The following is a 23,483-nucleotide window of genomic DNA, read 5'->3' as shown; positions in this document are numbered from 1 at the left end:
TATCGTGGGCGTGAAGAGCACTTCACCAACACGTACTACTAGCTATACCTAATGCTAACTGCGGACGGTATTAACCCAACGCAGCCGTTCCCCTATCCACCACCCGGGGACGCGCTTGGTAGGTGGCCCAACCCCCAAGAAGTATTTTCTTTATAGTTTAGAAAATTATTTAAGGATGAATGTAAGGAAATTAATCCATTTGCAATTTTTTGTTGTTTGAGAATTTTTTTTTTTGAAGAATGAAAATTCTAAAATATGAATTTTAAATTTTTTTCTTAGATTTTTCTCGCGTTATTTAGTCTAATATTTCGATGATATTTAGTACTTTCCTCAGGCTTCTGGAGCTGGAAAGAAGAAATTCATCAAACCCTCAAAGGAAGGAGAAAAGAAAAGAAACAAACATCTTGTTATTCTTTCGAAACCACATATAATCTTATCTGTTAAAAAAATTATTTACATCATACTGCTTTCCATAAAGTTCTTTGCTCACGTCGGTAGTAAATTAATTAATTATATATTTTTAGTATATATACTCTCTCTGTCTCCCTCTCTCTCTTTCTTTCTGTATTTTAAAAGAAAAAAAAGATGGGAAAATTGCAAGCATTACAATGTTTAGGGTTTTCTTTTATATCAATAAAGAGACACACGAATGATGTTCTTTTATCCATTTCTTTGTGGATTTTTTTCTTACTCCTTAATTTACTTCTTAAATAACTTTTTTTTTGTTTTTTTTTTCCTAATATTTTCACATACTGCATCTACATTGAGAACACGATTAAAAGAAAAATATTCTACCTACAAAAATTTCATTTACTAAACTTTGTTAACAAAAATAAAAAGAGGAAATTACGCATTATACTTTAAAAGATTCCACATTACAAAAATAAAATCACAAATATTTTTTTTTAATTTAATTAATAAATCTTTTCAAATTAAATCATTCTCACAATTACTTCATATTTTTCATCTTTTAAATCTAAAAATTAAATCGAACTATTTTTTTTTATTTTCTATTAATTATTTCCTTTATTTTACAAAATTACTGCTTTACGTAAAAATCCTGCCAAACTTTTTTTTTTCAAAGGTTTTTTTTTTAAACTTTTTTTTAAAGAAATTTTCAAAATGTTTTTTTTTCTTTTGTTAAAAATTCTCTTCTATTTGTTCGTGAAAAGAGAAATGGCAAAGCTTCTAATTTAAGGAAAATTTTTCAATTATTATTTCAATGTTTAAAATGTAAAAAAAAATTCTTTTAAAACAATTCTGGGAATTAAATAGCTTTGAAAAACATTCCATTTCAGAGCCACAAAAAGCTCTTTTTTAATTAAATAAATTGGCACGATTAGACTGTCCTAATATCATTTATTCATTTTTTAAAATCTTTCTTAATCTTGCAAATTTTGGTCAGGATTTGAAAATAAAAATCCAATTTTTACCACATAAATTGACATTTTTTATTACCTCTTAATTTAAACCTAAATTACATATATTTGTAGTTTGTTCCAAAAGCTTTTAAAAGAAAATTTAGATTTAATTAAAAAAGAAAGAAAAAACAAAGGATAGTTTTAAAAAAATCTAACAGAAGTCATAAAAATTTTAAAGAAAAAAAAAAACAAAATAATTTTAATAAAAAATTGGAAATATTCGAATTGTTCTTTGCACAGTGCAGAGGTTCTACCTTTAAGCTTAATAAGTTTTCACATAATTCTTATTATTTTCTCTTTTTTTATATTCTATTTTTTTATATATTTCATTTTTCTTAGTTACTTTTTCTGTTTTCAATATATTCTTTCTTTTTTTTTTAAATATACTTTATGTGAGAATGTTTTTTTTTGTTAGGACTTCTTTTTTTTGGATTCTCTTCAGAACAAATATATACCTATATAATGCCATTTCTTTCCACAATATTTTCCTTAATTGATTTTGACTTTTAATTTCATTTTTTTTAGCTAACTTGTTTTTTTTCTTCTCTTATTCTAAATTCTATCGCGTATTTTTGAATTTTTTTTACCTCCATAAAATAAAATTTTTAATGTAAATTACTTATTTAAAATATATTATATATGTAGCTACTATTCACACATGGTTATTTTTATTTACCTCTTTATATATGTATATTTTTTATGTAACTCCCTTGTTTTTTTTTTTCACCTAAAACTCATCTCAGCAAATTTAATTTTCTGATTTCTTTTCTTTTTCTTAATTTTTTTGTAAAGGAGCTTTTGGGGGAAATTTTTCATGGGGAAAATTTAGCAAAAGTTAGCAATTTTATTTCTCTCTTACTTGTTCTGGATTATATATACTTTCTTACATTAGCTGAGAAGAAAAGCTGTTTCCATATTTCTCTTAAGAGTGGGGGATTCAGGATAAGACCAAAGGTCCTGGAATGAAACAAAAAAACAAAAAAGTCCGTTAGAAAATAAATTTTCAAAGATAATTTTAAAGAATAAAAAAGAAATTTCAAAAGTTTAACAAACAAAAAAAATACAGTAAAAGTGGACGTTGTGACGGAGTTTTATCGCCTCAAGTCTCTCATCTCTGTGAATAATCCAATTGTGTTACGACTCCCCATTGCCACTGTCGTCCCCATCGGCGTAGTCTGATTCACCCGATTGCTGCTCATCGTCCTCCGTGTCCTCCAAGTCGTAGTCATCATCGTAGAAATCCGTCATATCCAGCTGAAAATATAAATATAAATTAAATACTTAAAAAAAATCTTCAAATTTTATCGAAAAATATTTTTTTCTAATGAATTTTAAGAGCTATTAACACTCTTAAAAATACTTTAGTTAAAATCGCTGAATTAATCAGCTAAGAGACATTTTAACTGAATAAATCAGTTAATATACCTAACCATAACCGATTTTATTGATGAAAATAACAGGAATATTCAATGAAAAGATGTAAAGGTCAATTAATTTGGTGAAAAACTCCGAAGGTTTTCTCGGATTTCTAACCTCAAAATTTAAGCTTCATCTATATAATAAAGAAAGGCCTGTTTGTTGGTAATCGTCGTTCCGACTTTTCTATACAAATCCACACCGTTTGTCCGATCGCGATGAAATTTGGTACAGAGGCTCCTTATAACAGGCCGTTTCAGATGGCCGTATCCATTTTTCCCTCAAAGTCCCCCTTCAGGTAGCCCCCATAGAGATTTCATGCAGTTTCTGCAAATTTTTGAATTTGGCGCCTAAAGTGTTGTATGAAAATGATTTCTTCTCTTCGCAATTTTTTTCTTTTTCGTTCGATGAGAGCTTCCCATCTATATAATAAAGAAAGGCCTGTTTGTTGGTAATCGTCGTTCCGACTTTTCTATACAAATCCACACCGTTTATCCGATCGCGATGAAATTTGGTACAGAGGCCCCTAATAACAGGCCGTTTCAGATGGCCGTATCCATTTTTCCCTCAAAGTCCCCCTTCAGGTAGCCCCCATAGAGATTTCATGCAGTTTCTGCAAATTTTTGAATTTGGCGCCTAAAGTGTTGTATGAAAATGATTTCTTCTCTTCGCAATTTTTTTCTTTTTCGTTCGATGAGAGCTTCCCATCTATATAATAAAGAAAGGCCTGTTTGTTGGTAATCGTCGTTCCGACTTTTCTATACAAATCCACACCGTTTATCCGATCGCGATGAAATTTGGTACAGAGGCCCCTAATAACAGGCCGTTTCAGATGGCCGTATCCATTTTTCCCTCAAAGTCCCCCTTCAGGTAGCCCCCATAGAGATTTCATGCAGTTTCTGCAAATTTTTGAATTTGGCGCCTAAAGTGTTGTATGAAATTGATTTCTTCTCTTCGCAATTTTTTTCTTTTTCGTTCGATGAGAGCTTCCCATCTATATAATAAAGAAAGGCCTGTTTGTTGGTAATCGTCGTTCCGACTTTTCTATACAAATCCACACCGTTTGTCCGATCGCGATGAAATTTGGTACAGAGGCCCCTAATAACAGGCCGTTTCAGATGGCCGTATCCATTTTTCCCTCAAAGTCCCCCTTCAGGTAGCCCCCATAGAGATTTCATGCAGTTTCTGCAAATTTTTGAATTTGGCGCCTAAAGTGTTGTATGAAATTGATTTCTTCTCTTCGCAATTTTTTTCTTTTTCGTTCGATGAGAGCTTCCCATCTATATAATAAAGAAAGGCCTGTTTGTTGGTAATCGTCGTTCCGACTTTTCTATACAAATCCACACCGTTTGTCCGATCGCGATGAAATTTGGTACAGAGGCCCCTAATAACAGGCCGTTTCAGATGGCCGTATCCATTTTTCCCTCAAAGTCCCCCTTCAGGTAGCCCCCATAGAGATTTCATGCAGTTTCTGCAAATTTTTGAATTTGGCGCCTAAAGTGTTGTATGAAATTGATTTCTTCTCTTCGCAATTTTTTTCTTTTTCGTTCGATGAGAGCTTCCCATCTATATAATAAAGAAAGGCCTGTTTGTTGGTAATCGTCGTTCCGACTTTTCTATACAAATCCACACCGTTTATCCGATCGCGATGAAATTTGGTACAGAGGCCCCTAATAACAGGCCGTTTCAGATGGCCGTATCCATTTTTCCCTCAAAGTCCCCCTTCAGGTAGCCCCCATAGAGATTTCATGCAGTTTCTGCAAATTTTTGAATTTGGCGCCTAAAGTGTTGTATGAAATTGATTTCTTCTCTTCGCAATTTTTTTCTTTTTCGTTCGATGAGAGCTTCCCATCTATATAATAAAGAAAGGCCTGTTTGTTGGTAATCGTCGTTCCGACTTTTCTATACAAATCCACACCGTTTGTCCGATCGCGATGAAATTTGGTACAGAGGCCCCTAATAACAGGCCGTTTCAGATGGCCGTATCCATTTTTCCCTCAAAGTCCCCCTTCAGGTAGCCCCCATAGAGATTTCATGCAGTTTTTGCAAATTTTTGAATTTGGCGCCTAAAGTGTTGTATGAAAATGATTTCTTCTCTTTGGAAATTTTTTCTTTTGGGATCGATAAGTGGCCCAAATCTGCCTTTAAACCATCACATTTTATTTTCTCTCTAAAATTTGCGCGAAGCGCAACAAATCCCCGCGAAGCGGGGCGAGGTAAATTGGAGCGAAGCGACAATTTACCTCGTTTTCTATTATAAAAAAAAAAAACGTTTTTCCAGATTTTCTTTTCACGAACTTCCAGCATTTGAATCCGTTTACATGTAGAATTTATAAAGATAACTTGGATAGATTTTAATCTATGACGGTTTAAAAAGGTCAAATTGGCAGCAAGTACCAGTTTTGTCCTTCAAGTGTTAAAGGTATGAAACAGTCGATTTTCCAAAAATGTTTCAGTTAAAATAACAAGATCAAATAGTCAAAAGCACAAAAGTTATTAAGTGAAAAGAAAATATAGAAGATTGAAATGGCTACAGTAAAACTTCGAACGTTTGAATTGGTCAAAAACATCGAAGTTCATTAGTGGAAGATATATAATAAAATTATTCAGTCAAATTATGTTTTTGTAGAACAATTTTTCTCCTTCTGGGGGCGTCAATATATTGAATACAGGTTTGAAAGAAACGAATCATTTCCCAAAGCTTTCGGCGTTTCACCACGCCTTCCTCAGTGGTAAGTTTGTCAACTATTTAAACACTTATCAACAATCTCCTCTGCTTGTCTTGGCATTTTACTAGACCTTTTCAAGCAAAGGGGATTGTTGACAGGGGTTTAAATAATTGACAAACTAACCACTGAGGAAGGCGTGGTAAAACGCCGAAAGCTTTGGGAAAAGATTCATTTCTCTTAAACCCGTATTCAATATATTGACGCCCCTGGAAGGAAAAAAAATACTCCTACAAAAACATTCTGCAAAAGTTCCGTCAAGAATTTATTAATTAAATTCAGTCAAATTAATCTTTCGCAAAAGTTATTTCACCAATTAAATTAGTGAAAAATACTCTCTCGTTCAATAAAACTTTCAAATATCTTCCACAAAATTAATTGGTCAAATTCATAAGATACATTTACATTCTGCTAAATTTTTCACTAATTAAATTGGTTAAAAAACAACCAAAGTTTGACTGAAGTATACTGTGATTGAAAATATTTGTTTGAACGATTGGTCTCTTTGACTGAATTTTTTTTTGAAAGTTTTGAAATACTGATTTCTAATAAAAATTGTTTTTAACCTTTTATAAAATTTTATGCTTGAATTTTTCATGTTTTAATTTATTTTTATTTGTCTTTTAAACATATTTTATTTCCTAAACTCATTTCCTCCCATCAATCGTCATTTATTGCGTAAGTAAGGAATATAACGTCAATCACGACAATTTATATACATACATAGCACATTAACTCATTCCCAACAGTCACATTATCCCCTCACAATAATATTGTCGAGGGTTTGTCAGCAAATTTCCCATCAATTCCACCCCTTTTCGTTGCTTTTATTCATCTATAATCCCCCATTTTCTCTCACTCTCTCTCATTGCTTTCCCTTCTCATTCAATCTGGGTTGGAAAAGTTTTCTATTTTTTTTTGTGAATTTAGAGCAAGAAAAAAGGGAATCATTTTAAATAAATAGATTCCTGGGAATTCTGGAGAATTTTCACGGAGAGAGACGAGAGAGAGAGATAAACAGGGATGAACTATACCCTTGACATCATGACCCAATTCCTCGTGGGGATGTGTTGCAAAAATCTAGGTTACGCCCTATTTTCTCCCCTCAATCCTCCCCAAAGCTTTCAAGCTCAAAAAGCTTCTGTATTTCCGTTCTCTTCTTTTATTCCTTTTGCAATGCATATGAAATAAATAAATAAATTTTCTTTAAGTGGAAAAGAAGGCTTCAATGATGGGGAAGTACTTGAAATTCCAACTAATTCTGACCTAGAATTAACGTATTTCAGCAAGAAAAAAAGCTCTTCAAGTCTACAAGGAATTTCCATGAAGCCCATTTACTGTTAAATCTTTATGTTGGCGTGCAAAATTCACCTTCTTTTTGCACCTAATTCTAATTTTGAGCACGGGAGAGCGGGGTTAATAAAGTCACTTAAGGGTTTGGAAAAAGCTTAAAATATCATAATTCCTAGTCAGATAGAACAAAATGATCTGAGAAAGAGTTGTAGGGCAAGAAATATCTTAAAGAATTGAGCTATACATTACGCTTTATCTGTTTGGGAAATATGATATTTTGAGCTTTTTCTAAACCCTTAAGTGACTTTTTTAACCCCGTTCTCTCCTACATTTTGTTGGAGATATTTGAAGCATTTTGAACATGTTTTGTTCTCTTTTTTTTTAAGTTCTCTTCTGGTTTTTATCGTCTCTTAATTGCTTTGTAACCTAAGACAGGTAATTTAGAGTTAAAATTCATTGTTCTCTACACATTTTATTATCTATTTCTTTGGTGGCTTCTTTGACAATTTAACAAGACAGTAAAAGAAAATAAGAAAACATAAAATTCTTTTAAAGAACACAAAGAAATATTTCAAAATATCCCTCAAGAAAGAGGTTTTAAATTATTCCTTTGAGTAAAAATTAAATAAAGGAGTTTATGCACGGAATATGTAAAAACTTCCTCTATCGCAGAACAATTTTGACCCTTTTGTCCTTGTAGAGAATGAGAAAAAATAGAAAAATCGCGAGGAAAACTCCCCAATATCCACTAGGATCACATAGAAAAATGCAAAAAAAAAAGATTACAAAAAAATCCAAATATTGCGACGCCATTTGCAGTTTTTGTCCTCTAAAAAATGTTTCAAAACATATTAAAGTATTAATAAACATTTAAAACATTTTATAAACATTTATTAAAAGAAAATTGACACTTTTATGTATTGTTGCCGACGAACTAGACGCCTAAGTCTCAAGCATAGCTCCGCGGAACTACTGCGGGAGCATCAATCGATAGTTGTGGGAATTTACACGTTTCCCATTAACTTCGGTAACACAACATTTACAGACGTGTAGAAGGAGGCTGAAATAGGAATTATTAGAGAGGAAGAATAGCTGCTTTAAGCGCTAGCCGTGATGCAACCTCCCCGCCGCACCTGAGAAGAGCGCGATCCCAACGCTGCCTCTCTCAGGCCAATCTCGTAGGCGCCAGGCAGCTATAAGCGCCGTGCCATAGAGATCCCTTTCGGCTCACGGCGAGTCGCGGAAAGACCCCATCACGCCATCTACCGTCATATAGAGAGCGCGTGTATTTGAAGTAGAAAGGAAATAAATAAGTGAATTGTGAAGTAAAAGACCTGTCGTGTTCTCATTAGGGTTGCTAAAGCGCCCCTCTCCACTCCTGGGCCATACCTACAAAAGTCCTTCGACGACAGTATTATTTAAAATTATTTTGAAAAAAAAAAAGAAAAACCTCTGCGGAAAATACGCGACAAGTCTACAAAAAAGTTTTGAAACATTTTTTTTTGAATTTCTGGCAATCTTTTTTTTTGCATTTTTCTATGTGATCCTAGTGGATATTAAGGAGTTTTTCTCGGGATTTTTCTATTTTTTTTTATTCTCTACAAGATGAAATTGGTCGAAATTGTTCTGCAATAGAGGAAGTTTTTACCTAGCCCGTGCATAAACTCCTTTCACACTGAATATTACAAATAAAAGTTCTAATTAACCCAAATAACACCTAAAAACCAAATTAAAAAGAAAAAAAAACAAAACATTTCCAAGAAAATTCACATTAAACATTTTCCTTGAAATAAATCGTATTAGTCACCCCCCTTTTCATGATAAACTTCCTCAATTAAATGCTTCAAAGTGCACGATTAAAACCAAAAAAAAAAACTTTTCCTTGAATTGAATCATTTTTGCAAGTATGTGTTATAACGTAATTTATATTTTTGCAGCAATTATCACTTAAATTACCACGAGAAGAGATAACTAAAATACGTTGTGATTAGATATTTCTCAATTACATAGCAAAATTGACCGTGTTTGTTTAATTGCTCTTATGGGAAGAAGAAATTCTTAATGATAATTGTGATTTGTTTTGGAATTTCGTGATTAGGTTGGGTACCCAAAAAGAGAGCTTAAATGCCCTTTTCATTCCCTTAATTTATTCAACAAATTATTCTATATATTTGAGACGTTTTTTAAAGGAAGAAATAATAAAGAATAAAATCAAAATTCATTTTCAATGTTCGGAGAGAATGAAAATGAAAGAAAAGGTGTTCAAACGAAGATTAAAAAAAATCCTTTTTAAATCGATTTTTGAATGAATTTGTGAACTCACCTGAGGTTCTGGATTTGTTGGTTTAAACTTCGGCTTAATACAGTAATCCTCTAACGTTAAAGGAACTACAATGCCCTCCTTTTCAGCTTCAGCTTTCGCAGCTAGAGCTTGTCGCCTGTAGAAAAATTTACAAAAGAATTTTAATGTTTAATCAATCCGCAAATGAAATGCAAATTTTTCTGAGAGAGAAAAAACTTCGAAGAAAAAAAAATTTAATTTTTGAAAGGGGAAGAACTGAAGCAGATGAGCCAGAGAAGAAATGGAAAATCTCTCACCTGATAATATTTGGGTACTCATTGTCTTTCCCCTGAGAATCACGCCATCGCCTATACATGACGGACGCATCGACATTTGCAGGTGAAAATGTGTTTGGCTCATTAAGCAGTGAAATCACCGACAGTAAAATTGTCCTGACATTCTGTGTTGGATTCCACCTTTCGCATGGCAATTCACCACTCTGTGGATCATCTACCGGTGGATGGAGGATTGAAATACACAAATCTCCATTCTGTCGAAAAATAAATAAATAAATAAAGAATAAGAAAAAAAAATGTTTTGATTCCACAACTTTAATAATAAAAGCAAAAAATGAGAGTGAAGGCAGTGGTGATTCACATAAAAATCAATCGATTCGAAAGTGGCTTTTTGACGCTATAAACTTGACCTTTCTTCATCGTTGCTCTTGTTTTATATACTCTTTTTTCTTCTTCTTGAAACACAACTTTTCACACAATTTGCCACACTTTATTTTCTAATTTTAGACGAATGAAGATGACATAAAAAAAACAGAGAGAGAAAAGATGCAATGCTAAAATTATATTAAATTGTTATTTATTTTCCTCAACATTGTATAAACAATAGAAGAAAAAAGTATTAAATGTTGCGTACACAGAAATAGAGTAAATTGTAACATAAAACATGATTTTCCTTCCGCAGATGATTACGCTCTTTTCTTTCTTCAACCATCAATTTTCTCCGGATATATATTAATTTGCTAAAGTACATTTACATACTATATGAACATTATATTGTTAACAGACCCATCTCCCGCCTTTTGGAGTAACAATAATGTGAGGAAAATATTTACAGAATATTCGACTCTGTTCGCGCTTGTTGCTCTCTGTGTAGAAGACAGAGGCGTAGTCAGGGAGGATGTTTTCTTAGTCTCTAAATATCCCTTAAAATTTCAGGAAATTCATGGTTTTCCCCGCAGTAGGTGAAAGAAGTTATTTTCATGCTAAAAATTACATTGAAACAATTTAGAAAGAGAATTTTCAAACGTAAAAAAATAAAATTAAACGTTAGAAAAAAAACGACAAACATTTATAAAAGAAACGTCAAACATATAGAAAAGAAATATCAAACATGGAAAACAAAACATCAAACGTTAAAAAATACTATATCAAATGATAGCAAAAGTGCGTCAGACGTTAAAACAAACGTCAAGTGTCAGAAAAGAAACGTGAAACATATAGAAACAAAATATCAAACATAAAAAAAAACAAATGTCACGTTGAAAAGTACTATGTCAAACGTTAAAAAAAAATGTCAAGTGTCAGAAAAGAAACGACAAACTTTGAAAAGAAATATCAAACGTCAAAACTTTTCGCGTTTTTTGGGTCATACGTTGACACAAATATGAAACATTTTATTTTCCTATTTTTTCATGAATTAAATTGTTTTTCCTAGTAAGAAATACATGAAATTCACACAGAACAAGTCGAACAATTTATTTGCCTGAAAATGCTCTCTGAGTTCGATTATAGAATAGATATCGGGATAAAAGAGCGCGTGTTTCAATGTTTTTATGTTTCACGTTGGACGCGAAGTGTTTTACCCTTTCGCGTCCACGTGAAACATTGAAACATGAGCTTTTTTTCTCACAATATTTATTGTCTAGATGTTTTCAGAGGATTTTTCTCAGCCAGAACGTCTTCTTTGGCCTCTTTTGCATGAATTTGAAGCATTTGTTACTTTGAAAAACAATTAAATTCATAAATAATTGGAAAAAGAAAATGTTTCACCTTTGGGTCGGCGTATGACCCAAAAAAAGCGAAAAGGTTAAGAAAACGAAGCGTTAAAAAACATGAGAAACGTAAAAAATGTCAAGAAAAGAATATCGAACACCAAAAATTAACATCAAACGTTAGAATAAAAAAGATATCACAGCACCCTCTTGAATGAATTTCTGGCTACATCCCTGGTAGAAAACACCGAACAAGTACAGCAGCAAATTTTCCTTTTTTTCCCTCTAATCTTCTTCTATTTAAATTGTCCCAATTAAGGATATAATTTCATCGTTAAACGTCCCTTATAATTATTTTGTCCAAGAGAATTAATCTTATTGTTAAATCATCTTTCATTTAAAGGAGGAAAACTTCCTAAAACTCACATCTACTCAAGAAAGAAACATATAAATGAGGAAATGGTCAAGGTCCAACCTATCGTTGTCAATTGATTGCAAATAAAATGCAAACATTGTAAAAAATCTCCAATAAATTCTTTTATTTATAATCAAAATGGAAAAAATAAACAAACAAATCACTTTGTCTCATTTTATCCATCTCTCCTTCAAAATCCCATTCAGTGTGAAAGACAGAATGAATATTGAAACATTCATCAAGCATCTATTCTTAAATGCATTGTCGCTCAAAAACCATAACATCATTATGTTTGTCGATGTCAGTGAGCAAGAAAATTTCTCGTTGTCTTTGTAAAAAAAAGTAAAGATATCTCCTCTTTTTCTTCTTTTAAAATAAAAATGAAATACTTGTTTTTTTCTCTCTCTCCTCATTCATTCTCTTTTTCTCGACAATTTTTTTTTCACTCTCAATATCCGGCTAACAAAGAGAAAGGAATGTAATAATAATAAATTCACAAGTATGTAAAACAAGAAAAATAAAATAGAAAAGTTGTGTCTTTTTCACCCGAAAAAAGTAAACTTACAGAGAAGAATTTACAATGAATTTTCAAGTACATTTTAATGCAAACGGATGTTCAATTTAACATGGTGTTACATTTTCAGAAATAACTCAATGAAAATTTCCCATAAAGTTGGCATTTTCTTCTAAAGATTTTCCTCAGTTTATTGTTCCATTTTCAGTGTCGTCTTTATGGTAAAATTGAAAAAGAAACGAACAAAGAATTTAAATAATGTTTTAAATCTTTAGGTACTATATTCATTTTCACAACGTATTGCTTTTATTTTACAACATCTGAATTTTTTCTTCGTGGCTGAAAATTCTCACAGAGAAAAACTAATGTTTTCCCCTAACTTTTAGTGCAGTTCAGAGCATCCGTCAGTTATCTACAGAAAGAGGAATTCTTGGGGAAATTATAAAAAGAAAATTTTTACAAAGAGAAAGAATGAAAATTTTCTACGCACTCAATCGTGTGGAAATTATTTACCAATCTCTCTTTCTTTTTGTTAAAAATTTTCTTTTAATTTTCCTCTCATTATAGACTTTGACGAATACCCCTAACACGGCCGAAAGCTTTGGAAAATCCCGGATTTTGTTAAAAGGAAAATATAACGAATTCTATTCAACATTGGGCCTTATTCAGCGACCAAGAAACCCTTGAAATTCGCTTGAAATCTTGAAATTTCAGTACAAAATTCAAAATTTGGATATCTGAGAAAGTATATACGGTGTAAGGGAAAATGGGGTAATTTGGTCACTACTGCAAGGGTCTTAAAAAATGGAAAATTGACCCATTTCACTTCGAGATAGAAAAAATTTTTACGATGAAATCGTTTTTCGAAGACCTATGGGTTCTAGGGGAGGAATAAAATTTTTTTCCACGGATAAGTTGTAGGCCAGTAAATTTCCTACAAAACAATGCTAAAGAAATTTTTCTCGTGTGTTTAATATACCGTAAGATGAGCCAAAATGACTAAATTACCCCATCTTCCCCTATTCTTACAACGAATAAAGCATAATTAATTAATATTTTCTATATTAATTCACTTTTATTTCTTTTAAAACAAAGACATTTTGAACTGAATGGAAATTAATATGAACAAACAAGGTGATTATTATCAACTTTATGTGGTCATTGACAAAACATTTCATTATTTCATTTTTTACTTTTAAAGTGATAAAACTATTGCTCACCTTATCTGTAAAATTAGAAAAAAGATAATTTGTCAAATTTAAGAGAATTATTTCCAACAAGGCAATAACCTCAACATCAATCACGATTTCTTCTATACAAAAAGTGATAAGACTTTTGATAACATTTTTTTCTTCAATTCAATGCCTTTCATTCAAGGGTGTTTATCTGAATAAAAATATTCGGATGATTCACCAAAGAAACAAAAATATTCAACAGACGAACATTTCGGTTTTTTTTAGTCTTAAATTGGTAGAGACTGAAGAGGAAAAGCCTAAAGAGTAACTAAATTCTAGCCAAAGAAGTGAAATTCAATTTCGTACTTTTCTCATTGTTTTTTCAGTATACTTTTCTAGCCAAAATTTACTATGTTTTTGGCTAAATTTAATATGTTTTCTGCTAGAATTTAGTACTTTTTCGGCTTGAATTTATAAATTCGGCGAGATTTTGGTATTTTTTGAAAATTCAATCTCAAGAATTAACTTTTTGAATTTTTAAACTTACTTTCACCCGGAAGCGTCGTTATAAGAATTAAGAATTAAATTCAATAAATAAAAGTACCTACTAAAATCTAGTTGAAAACATAATAAATTCTTGCCATAAATGAAGTAAATAATAACTGAAAAAGTTTTGTATTCAATCGGAAAAAGTTCTAAATTTAAGCCTAAGAAGTACTATATTCAATCCTGAAAACTACTTAAAAAGAACAGTAAATTCTAACCGTAAAAGTAGTAAATTCAAACTGAAGAAGTATTAAAATCTAGCTGAAAATGAGAATATTCAGAACTTTGGAAATATTGTGATTAGACGCTAAAACAGTCAAAATCAAAATATTCGGCAGATACATCCCCCTTTGTTTTCATTGCTAAAAAAGTATGAGCTCATTGAAAAATTTAATCTTCTTGTTGCAAATATGTAAACTTGAATAAATTTTAATGAAAGCTCGATCAAATTAAAAAGAGTTTAATTTGTGCAATAAATTCCCGAACTATGTATCACCATTGCATTGCTTGTTAGTGATAAATTTAATCATTTAATTAATAACACAAATTGCCTAATTATTGTGATTTATATGGAGACGGCAAGCCTCAGCGATTTACTTCACCATTAAATGCTGCAATTTGTAAAATATATGTGAGATAAATAAAGATATGTATTGGAGAAGGGACAGAGAGAGACAATATTTATGGTACAGCACTGTGATAACTACCTCCAATTTAAGAGATTCAACCGATTCAACATTTATCAATCAATCAATTTTCTTTAATATGTATTGGTGCTTAACCCTTTAACGTTTTTTGGGTCATACCCTGACCCAAAACGAAAATGATTTTTTAGATATACTTCTAGTTAATATTTTTGGATGGTTTCTTCGCCAGTATAAAGCTAAAGGATCAACCTTTCAAGACATATTTTTTTGATTCGTCCAATTAATTCCTTTATAGTCGATTTTTTGCATCAAACTTGGGGAAAATTGCTCAATTTTCAGCACTTTGAAAATCGGCATTTTTTCCTATTTTATAGTTTTCCGATAGTCTAAATCGACTTGAATCTTATAAATAGACTAAATAACAAGAAAAATTTGCTTTATGGGAACCTTGAAAGTTGAACCAATTTTCCAAAAAGCTTTTCCAAACTTTTTGGGTCAGCATATGACCCAATGGACGGGAAGGGATACAAAACGCGGAATTTTTGACAACTCATTTCCCATACATAAACAGTGCGGTGAAGTGGCTGGATGAGCCAGGATTTTCAGTGATTTGAGTGATTTCCTGGCCAGAATCTCTGGCCAGGATGTGTTCTGATGGAGGGATGGGTATCCTCCTTTAGTGTTGTGTTAAGTTTAATGCAATTTTGTGGTAAATAAGTGGTTAATTTAACGCAAAACCGTGGCAAGGTACGTGTTTTCAGTGTGGAGAAGCGGCTGGATGAGCCACGAATTTCGGTGATTTGAGCGATTTCCTGGCCAGAATCTCTAGCTGGGATGTGTTCTGATGGAGGAATGTGTATCCCCCTTTAGTGTTCCGTTAAGTTTTATCCAAATATGTGGCAAATAAGTGGTAAATTGACCGTAAAACTGTGGCAAGGTGCGTGTTTAGAGGAACCTTCACCTGGGATGACACTGAAAATCCTGACCAAACCACTTCTGGTCGGTCTGATTCTCATTGTAGTTCATCCCAGGGTGCTTCCGAGGCGTCTTGGGGGTAACATTACCGGCCACGGACACAGAGTGTTCTTAATTGTGAATATCAAAAATCCGTGTTTTGTATCCCTTGCGGTCCATTGGGTCATATGCTGACCCAAAGCTTTTCCGGAAAATCCGTAAGTTGGAAAATTTTTTTTTCAACTGAAATTCATATAATTAGGCCCAAAGAGTTGGAAAATAGCAAAATTTCCAAAATCGGCCCAGCAGTTTAGGCGCGGACCTTAAAGGGTTAAACTGGCATGTTTATTCGTCGGGGAATTATTTTCAATTTAACAAAAAAATGCTTCTATTCCACACAATCCAACACCTTTGCTTTAATGTGGAGTTTCACTACTTAATTGCAAAAAAAAATTAAATAAAAAAAATGCATTCTAGCCTTGACTAGATTTCTTCATTCTACAGCAGTATGATGACATACTTATTATAGCACACTGTTGCGTTTTTTATTCACCACAACAGCAAACCTTCTCCCGACTGTGAGCATCGAGGTACGACGTGTGCGAGAGAAATATATAGTTTATTGAGAAATATATAAATAAATTAGTGAATGAAAGTGAAAAGCACCAGAAGAGTTATCCAAATGTGAGGAAAATTCATTTTCTTCCAAAATGAAAATTTTCACTTCTCATAATTCATTTTTAATGCAATAAATTTCTGACACTTTATGCCACATCTCTGAATTTTATCACATCATTTTAATTATGATTTATTATTCTAATGATTTAATTGATTTAATGGGTGTTACAGAAATTATTTTAAAAAAAAATAATTTGAATTTGGCGCGTATTCGAGACAGGATAGGAAAGATGGTGAATTTCAATGGTGAATAAGGAAATGTGGGGAAAATGCAATATTTGGTGCAATTTTTCAAACAATGGGATTAAATTGAAGATTTATAATTTTAATTTTGTCTCTTTTCATGTTGAATCTCCTTTTTTATTTAAAAGAAAATTAAGGAAAATTTTCTTTTAGAACACAAGCCTTAAATTCTTTAGAAAATTACTCCTCTGCATTCCGCCAAAAGAAATCTCATTCCACAAACCATCATCAATTTTCATCACATTTACTCTAGTAGAGGTCAAGGAACCCCTCCACCCACACCAACCCCCTCAGCAATAGTCTCACTAAAATGTTCAACAAAAAATGTCTTTTTCTTCACTCTTAAAAGTGAGAAATCTCCTCTCAAAGTGACGTTCAAGATGATAAAATAACAAAGCTCTCTCCGTGTGCGTTTTTTTTTTTGTGAGAAATAAAACAACGCAAAATGTTTTTCTTCTCTCCTGACGTTCTTGATATGTTGTGCTTTTGTAACATCCATTCCAAACTATTAATAAATATTTCTATATACATAAGTGTTGAAATGTCGCTGGCTGATTATTTTTTTTTAAATTCTATCCCACCTAGTACTTTCTGTCTCACCCTGTGTTTGCCCCGCGAAAAGAAAAGAAAAATGCCAACGCTCTCATTTTGCATTTAGAAGGAGCAACAAAAACATTTCCCCCAATGAAGGTGAAAAAAATGCAAAATCATACAAAATAGAAAGAAAAACTTACCTCATAAACATTTGGATGCCAGACTTTAGTTAAAAATCTAATAGACGGTGGTGAGTACGGGTAATCGGGTGGAAATTTCATGTGAGCCTGAAAATAGAGAGAGAAATGAATGTTATTTGCAGGTAAAAAATTTATTAAATACGTCAAGACAAGAAAAGACCATTATCCAGTCAATAAAAATATTTCCATTGATTAATATTTCTCTTTCTTTTTTTTTTTTGGGAGGAGAACATTGTGTAATGATTTCCCCCTTCAAGAACATTTCAAGTCCTCAAATAAAATGCGCTGCTATTTATAGAATGTGTAACAAATACGGAAGCTAAGTAACATGTTGGTTGTATATAGAATTGATCCTTCTAACAGTCCTAACATAAATTAAAACATGCTACACAATTTACATTTTAAGCATTTTTTAATGAAATTTTTTAATGCCAAAAAAGACATGTTTTTGGGCAATAAAACTCGATCTTTGGAATATTTTTTTTTTCAGAACTTTTCAGTGTTTTTGGTTTGTTTTATTTTCGCGTAAAATATAAGAGAAACGCAGCCTTATTCGGACCTCTAAAGGTCCACGCAGAATGGGAAAAAATGGTATAAAATAAAAAGCAATATTCTTAGATTTGGTACCATTTTAAACCCCTTTTTATGCTCTTTTTACTCCCATAACTTTCTAGACTTTCTACATTTAAAATCTTAGGTCCGAATTGGGCTACGTTCCCCTAACTATATTCCTTCACTTCATGATGTTACTTTTAATTTATTATCCTTTTGTGGAAAGAGAGGGAAATGAGCTTAAAGGTTTACCTTAAAAAGAATTTAATAAAATTCAATGATATATTAAACAGTAAAATGATTCTCACAATTAAAAGATTTATTACACGAACTCTCAATAACCTTCCCATTAGAGTTTATGAGGTCACTGAGTGACCCCAGATGTAACTCTTTAAGTATAGTTATTTATTCATTTTATTTGTTCATTTAAACATTGTCTTTAACTGTCCTTGCGTCTCCTGCAGTCTTTGAGAATTTTTTTTACGCCAAGTGTAATAAATTTCTTAATTTCGTCTCGTTGTTCATCTCGACAATTTTTATATTTTTGTCAATTCCTAGAATTGTCTGTGTGATGAACTTTTCACCTGTGATCGCCAGGTGAGAGATTAATTCCTCTAAGTAAGACGTAATGAAAAAAAATTAAGGTCTTTACTTAGAAATAAATAATAAAAAAAAGTTAATGTCTTTTCACAACTATACAGGAAGATCTCAACATTTTATGAAATTTATTAGTCAGATAGACTTAAGATTCCATGAAAAAGACTTAAATTTTCTTAAGATTCTTAAAGTTTTCTTAAGAATATCTTAATTTTTCTTAAGATTCCTGAAGAAAAAACTTTAAATTTCTTAAGAAAAATTTGAGATTCTTAAGTTTTCTTAAGGGAAACTTAAGAAGTTTCCCTTAATTCTTAAGTAAATCGAGCAAAATGCATTTTTTAAAATGATTTTTACAAATTTCTTTATCCGAAAGCGATCAGAAAAAATCAACAAAAAACGTGCACTTAACCCAATTCAGCCTGACTGAAGAAATCTTAAGTTTCGCTGAAGAAAACGTATAATTCTTAATTTTTTCTTAAGGAACCTTAAGGTTTTTCTTTAGGAATCTCAAGAAATTTTAAGGAAACTTAAGTCATATTGGAGATTCGGTCAATTTTCAATGTTGTGGGAGTCAAACGCAGGATCTGACCTTTTTTGAAATTCCTCGTTTATTATTTTTGCTACGTTTCGGAGCTTTATTTCTCCTTCATCAGGCCTGCAATTACATTATGGACAATATTTTTGCATTTTTACAATTTTCTAACACTGAAATATTTTTTAATAATTAATATGAATTATTAATTATTATGAACGATATGACAAAAGTCTTTCTTAAGAAAACTTAAGTCTATCTGACTAGTGAATTTCACCCATTATATTTCTAACTGTAAAAATTAATTTCTTACATAACTCTTTAAAAATTTACTAATTTTTGAAAATTTAAACAAACTAAGAATAGCATTTAAATTCGTTTTTTTTTAAAGCTACAAATGAATAAAAATTTCAAGAAAATTTTTTTTTATAAAAAATTATATAAAAAATGTTATTTTTTGAAGAGATACCTATAGTTTTACTTTCCAAATTATAGCACGAAAGTCAGTGAAAGTATATCGCGATAAAATCTAATAAACAACTTGCAAGCATTTCATTTTACTTCTTGAATTTTTTGGGTATAAATTCCCCAAAAGAGCCCAAGAAAAAAGTTGTTAAAAATCTCTCTTTTGATGCTTTGAAGGCATTCTTGTGGAATTGAGCATGATTTCCCAACATAACTCTTCGCGAAAGAGAATTTACAAGTTTTCCTTTTTGGCTGATAGAAAATAGAATTTAAAGTTTACACGAAATGCTGCTTTTTTTTTATTCTTTCCGAAAAGGAAGATTTTTTTTGGGGAGGTTTCTGGGATGAAATTGTGAAATTACCCCACACTGCTGCTCAAGAAGAGAACTCGTGTATTTGTGTGAAGAATATACACTACCCGTCAACAGTTTCCGGGCAAGCAAAAATTGGGTATTTTTGAAGGCAAATTTTAAATAGTTGTATCTCCGGCTGTGGTTAACCGATTTTAAAAAATCGACCAGTTTTGGAAAGGTACATTTCCCACCTTTCCAAAGCTGGTAAATTTTTGGAAATCAGTCAATTCTTTGATTTTTGGTAGCAATTTTGGTAAACCTAGACGAGTATTTTTTTTCCCAATTTCATTAATTTTCAATTTAACCTCTTGCATCTCGGCTGCTAGTGTACCGATTTTGACAAATAGACTATCGTTGGAAAGGTAATTTAATTCCCTTCCCAAATCTCGTCGATTTATTAAAATCGGTTAGCCGCAGCCGGAGATAGAACCGTTTGAAATTTACCTTCAAAAATACGCCATTTTTGCTTGCTCGGAAACTTTTGACGGGTATTGTACATACTCAAAAAATTCTTCCTTATCTCTTTCTGACTTTCCATCATAGCTAAGAAACTTATGTATATTGATGTGTGAGAGCAAAATTGCGAATGTCACCTCCTCATCCCCCATCATGAACTTGGGGGTGATGTTGTGGGAGCAAATTAAATTGCTTCAAGAAAATTGAGAGGCAACAAGAGACGCAATTGAATCGTCTCGTGAACCGCAAATTCTTCTCCCTCTCTCTCCACACAATAGACCATCTCTGCATGAGGAGAATAAGAGATAGTGCGGATGTTATTGCAAAATACTATGCTCTTATTTTCAATTTAAATTAATTTTATTCAAATGTAAAATCTCATTGAAAACATGTTGAGAGAAAATCAAAATCAGATTTCTTTTAAAAAACTTTCTGAAAGAACTTTTAGTTTTTTCTTTGAGGTGATCAAGGGCAAAAGAAAAGCTTTTAAAGTTAAATTTTCTTATGAATTTATTTCTGTATAAATTACAGAGAATATAAAATAAATGTTTAAGCTCTCATTGGCTGCTCTGTTGTGATTCTTCTGAATGGAAAATAACGCAAGATCGTGATGTCAGAGATTGGGAGAAGATAGCACGATAGGATTTGCAAGTTTTGCAGCAATTAAAATTCAACTTTAAGCCATTTTATTGATTATGGTGGGTCCGGGAAATCAATGATTGTGAAGCTTTTCCTTTTAAAATTGAGTTAAGAATAAAAGAGAGTTTGAAGGAGGAGGATGAAGAAGAAGGTAGAGGAAATAGTCTTTGAGGTGAAGTATTGTTGGTGTGTGGATGGAGGCTCAATTGAGACGACGGCGGCGGTAGTAGCAGCCTCATTAGTCCGGCCTTGACCCCTCTCTCTCTCGGCCACACCAGCAGAGACGGAACAGTCGTGCCTTCTCACTCACCACTGAGATTTCTGCTGAAGGATGTCCACTCCATACACACAGCATTAAACTATTTCCTACATCTCTCCTACAAAAGCATTTTTAATACACTTTTATGGTGATTTAGCAACACAATTCCACCCCCCTCCCTCCCCCCAATGACACGTCGCCCCCCTTCTGCCCGAACAGCTGCTTCGACGTTGTTTTTCACTCTCTCTCTGTACGTTGCTGCGGGGTCTCATTTGGCATGGGTCTCTTGTGCTTGAGAGGATTTTCCTAATTTGCAACAAATATGCTTTTTTCAAGCTTCCTCAAGGGCACCACATCGAGGTCTATTTTCGTGAATGCCCAAAAATACACAACAATACCAACTAATACACAAAACAACTTACTTTGAAGTAGCCCCCCTGGTAGAGTGTATCCGGGGGCCCAAAGATTGCCACTTCCCATTCAAAGAGATTATCCTCATTGAGCAGCTTTACGCGGAAACCCTCCACGGGCTCCTCCTGGAGGCTCTTGTACTCCAACGCCAGTGCCCTAACAGCTGAACTCGTTGGGGCGGACATCGTGCCCATTGCAAAAACCAAAATCCAACAAAAAGCGTCCGGAAACTCGCTGTGACGACGCCCCCCTACGCTCAATTATCCCCTTTTTCACGCCGTAAAACCCTTCCGGGATTGCCACAAGTGGTCAAAACACACGCACACACAGACACTGTATCCAGGAAAGGTACCCAGGAAGTGCCCCAGAGAGCCACACAAAGAGTATAATTGTTTTTCTTGTAAGCAATGGCGGAGAGATTCTTTAATGAAAAGTCTTTGTTGTCTGCCAACTTTCCACCTTTTCCCGCACGAACTTTTCACAGCATCCCCCGCACCAAGATTCAATCACAATTCATTATTTCACACAGCAAATACATTTATTTCCACCCCAGATGTGGCTTTTTTCGTGTTTTCTGCAAAAGTGCAACACTGAAAATTAAATTTTGACAAAACAGCTGTCAAATGAAGCTTACAAAAGTCACCGCGTGCCTTTGAAGGAGCGCTGTAGAGATTTCATAAAAAACCCGGTGGAAAACGATATAGCGCAAAAACATTGTAAGGGGTATTCACGAGTAATGTCTTACGGTATTGTATACTTGTTTGCAGTTTATAAGATGTTTGTTTGTTGTGCGGAAAAATTTTAAAATATTTTTTTTCCGCGAAAAACTCATTTTTGGAACTTAGGCCTCGCGAGAAATGCTTACGGAGGCCCCGGGGAACTTCAGTAAAAATTTGGGCGTGAAATTCACGGGATTAAAAAAAACATTTTGTATGACTTATAACGGTTGGTAATACAAATTCGTAATTTTGACGGTTGGAGATTTTACACATCCTTTTTTTTGCGGAAATAAATTTTCGTGACTTGGAATTTTTGATGCCAAAAATTCAAATGTTTTTCCCTGGGCCTGTATTTTCTAAGAGTGAAAAACTCTCGTGATAAACTCCCGAAGGCTTTTTGCAGGGAAAAAGTAAGGAAAACTTCACGTGAGCTTGATCCTCTAAGAAATAAAATAAATCCGTGATAAACTCCCGTAAGATTTTCCCGGTTTTCACGTATCTTTCTAAGCGTTAAAGCCTTCAGGAGTTTATCACGGGAGTTTTTCTCTTTTAGAGAATTCATGCCCTGGTCAGAAAAAACACAATATTCCCGGAAAATTCGGTGGAAAATGCGAGAAAATTGCTAAAAACTGAATGTGTGAGGGAGCCGGATAGCGGTGAAATACATCTATCTCATTTTCTCTTGAGAAAACAGTGCCAAAAAGGGCGCCAAATTCAAAAAGAAAAATGAATATAAAATTTCATCGCGATCGGATCAACGGTGTAGGAATAGATACTCGTAAACAAATGATTGAGTCAATAAAAGCTCAATCAATATTGATTGATCATCGATTGATCAATAGTTGGTCAAAAATTGATCAATAATTGGTCGATCTTTATTATATGAAGATTGAATCGTTTCTTGACAAAATTTCCAAATGTTAATCATTTTGTCAGCATTTACGGTGATTTCTCCTGAATTTTCTTATTCAATAAATCCAATTATCCACCACATGAGGCTAATGGAGCTTCAGACGAGGAATTGGGGTGGTTTAACAGGTCAAAAGCGCGAGCTGCCTCACGGAAACCTTTCAGATTGATTAATTGAGATATTGAGAGTTTGGATCGATCAGTTGACTCACCTAACAATGATGAATTTTTCAGTATTTGCCCTTCTATTCCACAATTGATTATTTTTTTCTCGCGCCACCCTCATCAACCCCCCAGCGAATGGGGAGCTTTTGTGCGAAAGAGCGTGGCACAAAGAAATCTCTCTCACGGGAGTGGAGATGGGAACATCCTGAAATGCAGCAGGATGTCTTCTTATTTTGCAAAAGTGGAGCATCGCGTGAAAAGACTTGGAAGTTGAACAACATCCGAGCGCGCAATTCTTGATTGAAATCAATGGGTTTCTCCAGTTGAAAAGGCCATCGAATCTCTGGAGATTTTTGCCCTTTTCCCGCAGACACT

The 23,483-nt window shown here is 33.0% G+C and overlaps 1 protein-coding gene across 1 annotated transcript; it reads right to left on the bottom strand.

Annotated features, from left to right (window-relative positions):
• Nucleotides 1-404: 404 nt before the first annotated feature.
• LOC129791964 (ubiquitin-conjugating enzyme E2 R2) lies at nt 405-21,970 on the bottom strand. Its single transcript, XM_055830651.1, has 6 exons — nt 21,327-21,970; nt 17,052-17,138; nt 9,455-9,687; nt 9,180-9,294; nt 2,486-2,675; nt 405-2,378 (listed from the first exon to the last, which is right to left on the bottom strand). Exons 1-5 carry the CDS (start codon nt 21,507-21,509, stop codon nt 2,556-2,558), a joined length of 738 nt encoding a protein of 245 aa, XP_055686626.1. The 5' UTR covers nt 21,510-21,970; the 3' UTR covers nt 405-2,378; nt 2,486-2,555.
• Nucleotides 21,971-23,483: the final 1,513 nt, after the last annotated feature.

This window comes from Lutzomyia longipalpis, chromosome 3 (genome assembly GCF_024334085.1).
Source record: "Lutzomyia longipalpis isolate SR_M1_2022 chromosome 3, ASM2433408v1".
In the NCBI taxonomy this organism is placed as follows: domain Eukaryota; kingdom Metazoa; phylum Arthropoda; class Insecta; order Diptera; family Psychodidae; genus Lutzomyia; species Lutzomyia longipalpis.
This window is presented reverse-complemented; position numbering and strand designations above follow the sequence as displayed.

Bases quoted from the DNA above. Each gene is read 5' to 3' on its own strand.
- LOC129791964 (XM_055830651.1), bottom strand. From the start codon at position 21,509: ATGGGCACGATGTCCGCCCCAACGAGTTCAGCTGTTAGGGCACTGGCG. The intron at 17,139-21,326 runs GTAAGTTGTTTT...CTCTATTTTCAG, and splicing joins ACCAGGGGGGCTACTTCAAA to GCTCACATGAAATTTCCACC. The intron at 9,688-17,051 runs GTAAGTTTTTCT...ATTTTTCGACAG, and splicing joins GGCATCCAAATGTTTATGAG to AATGGAGATTTGTGTATTTC.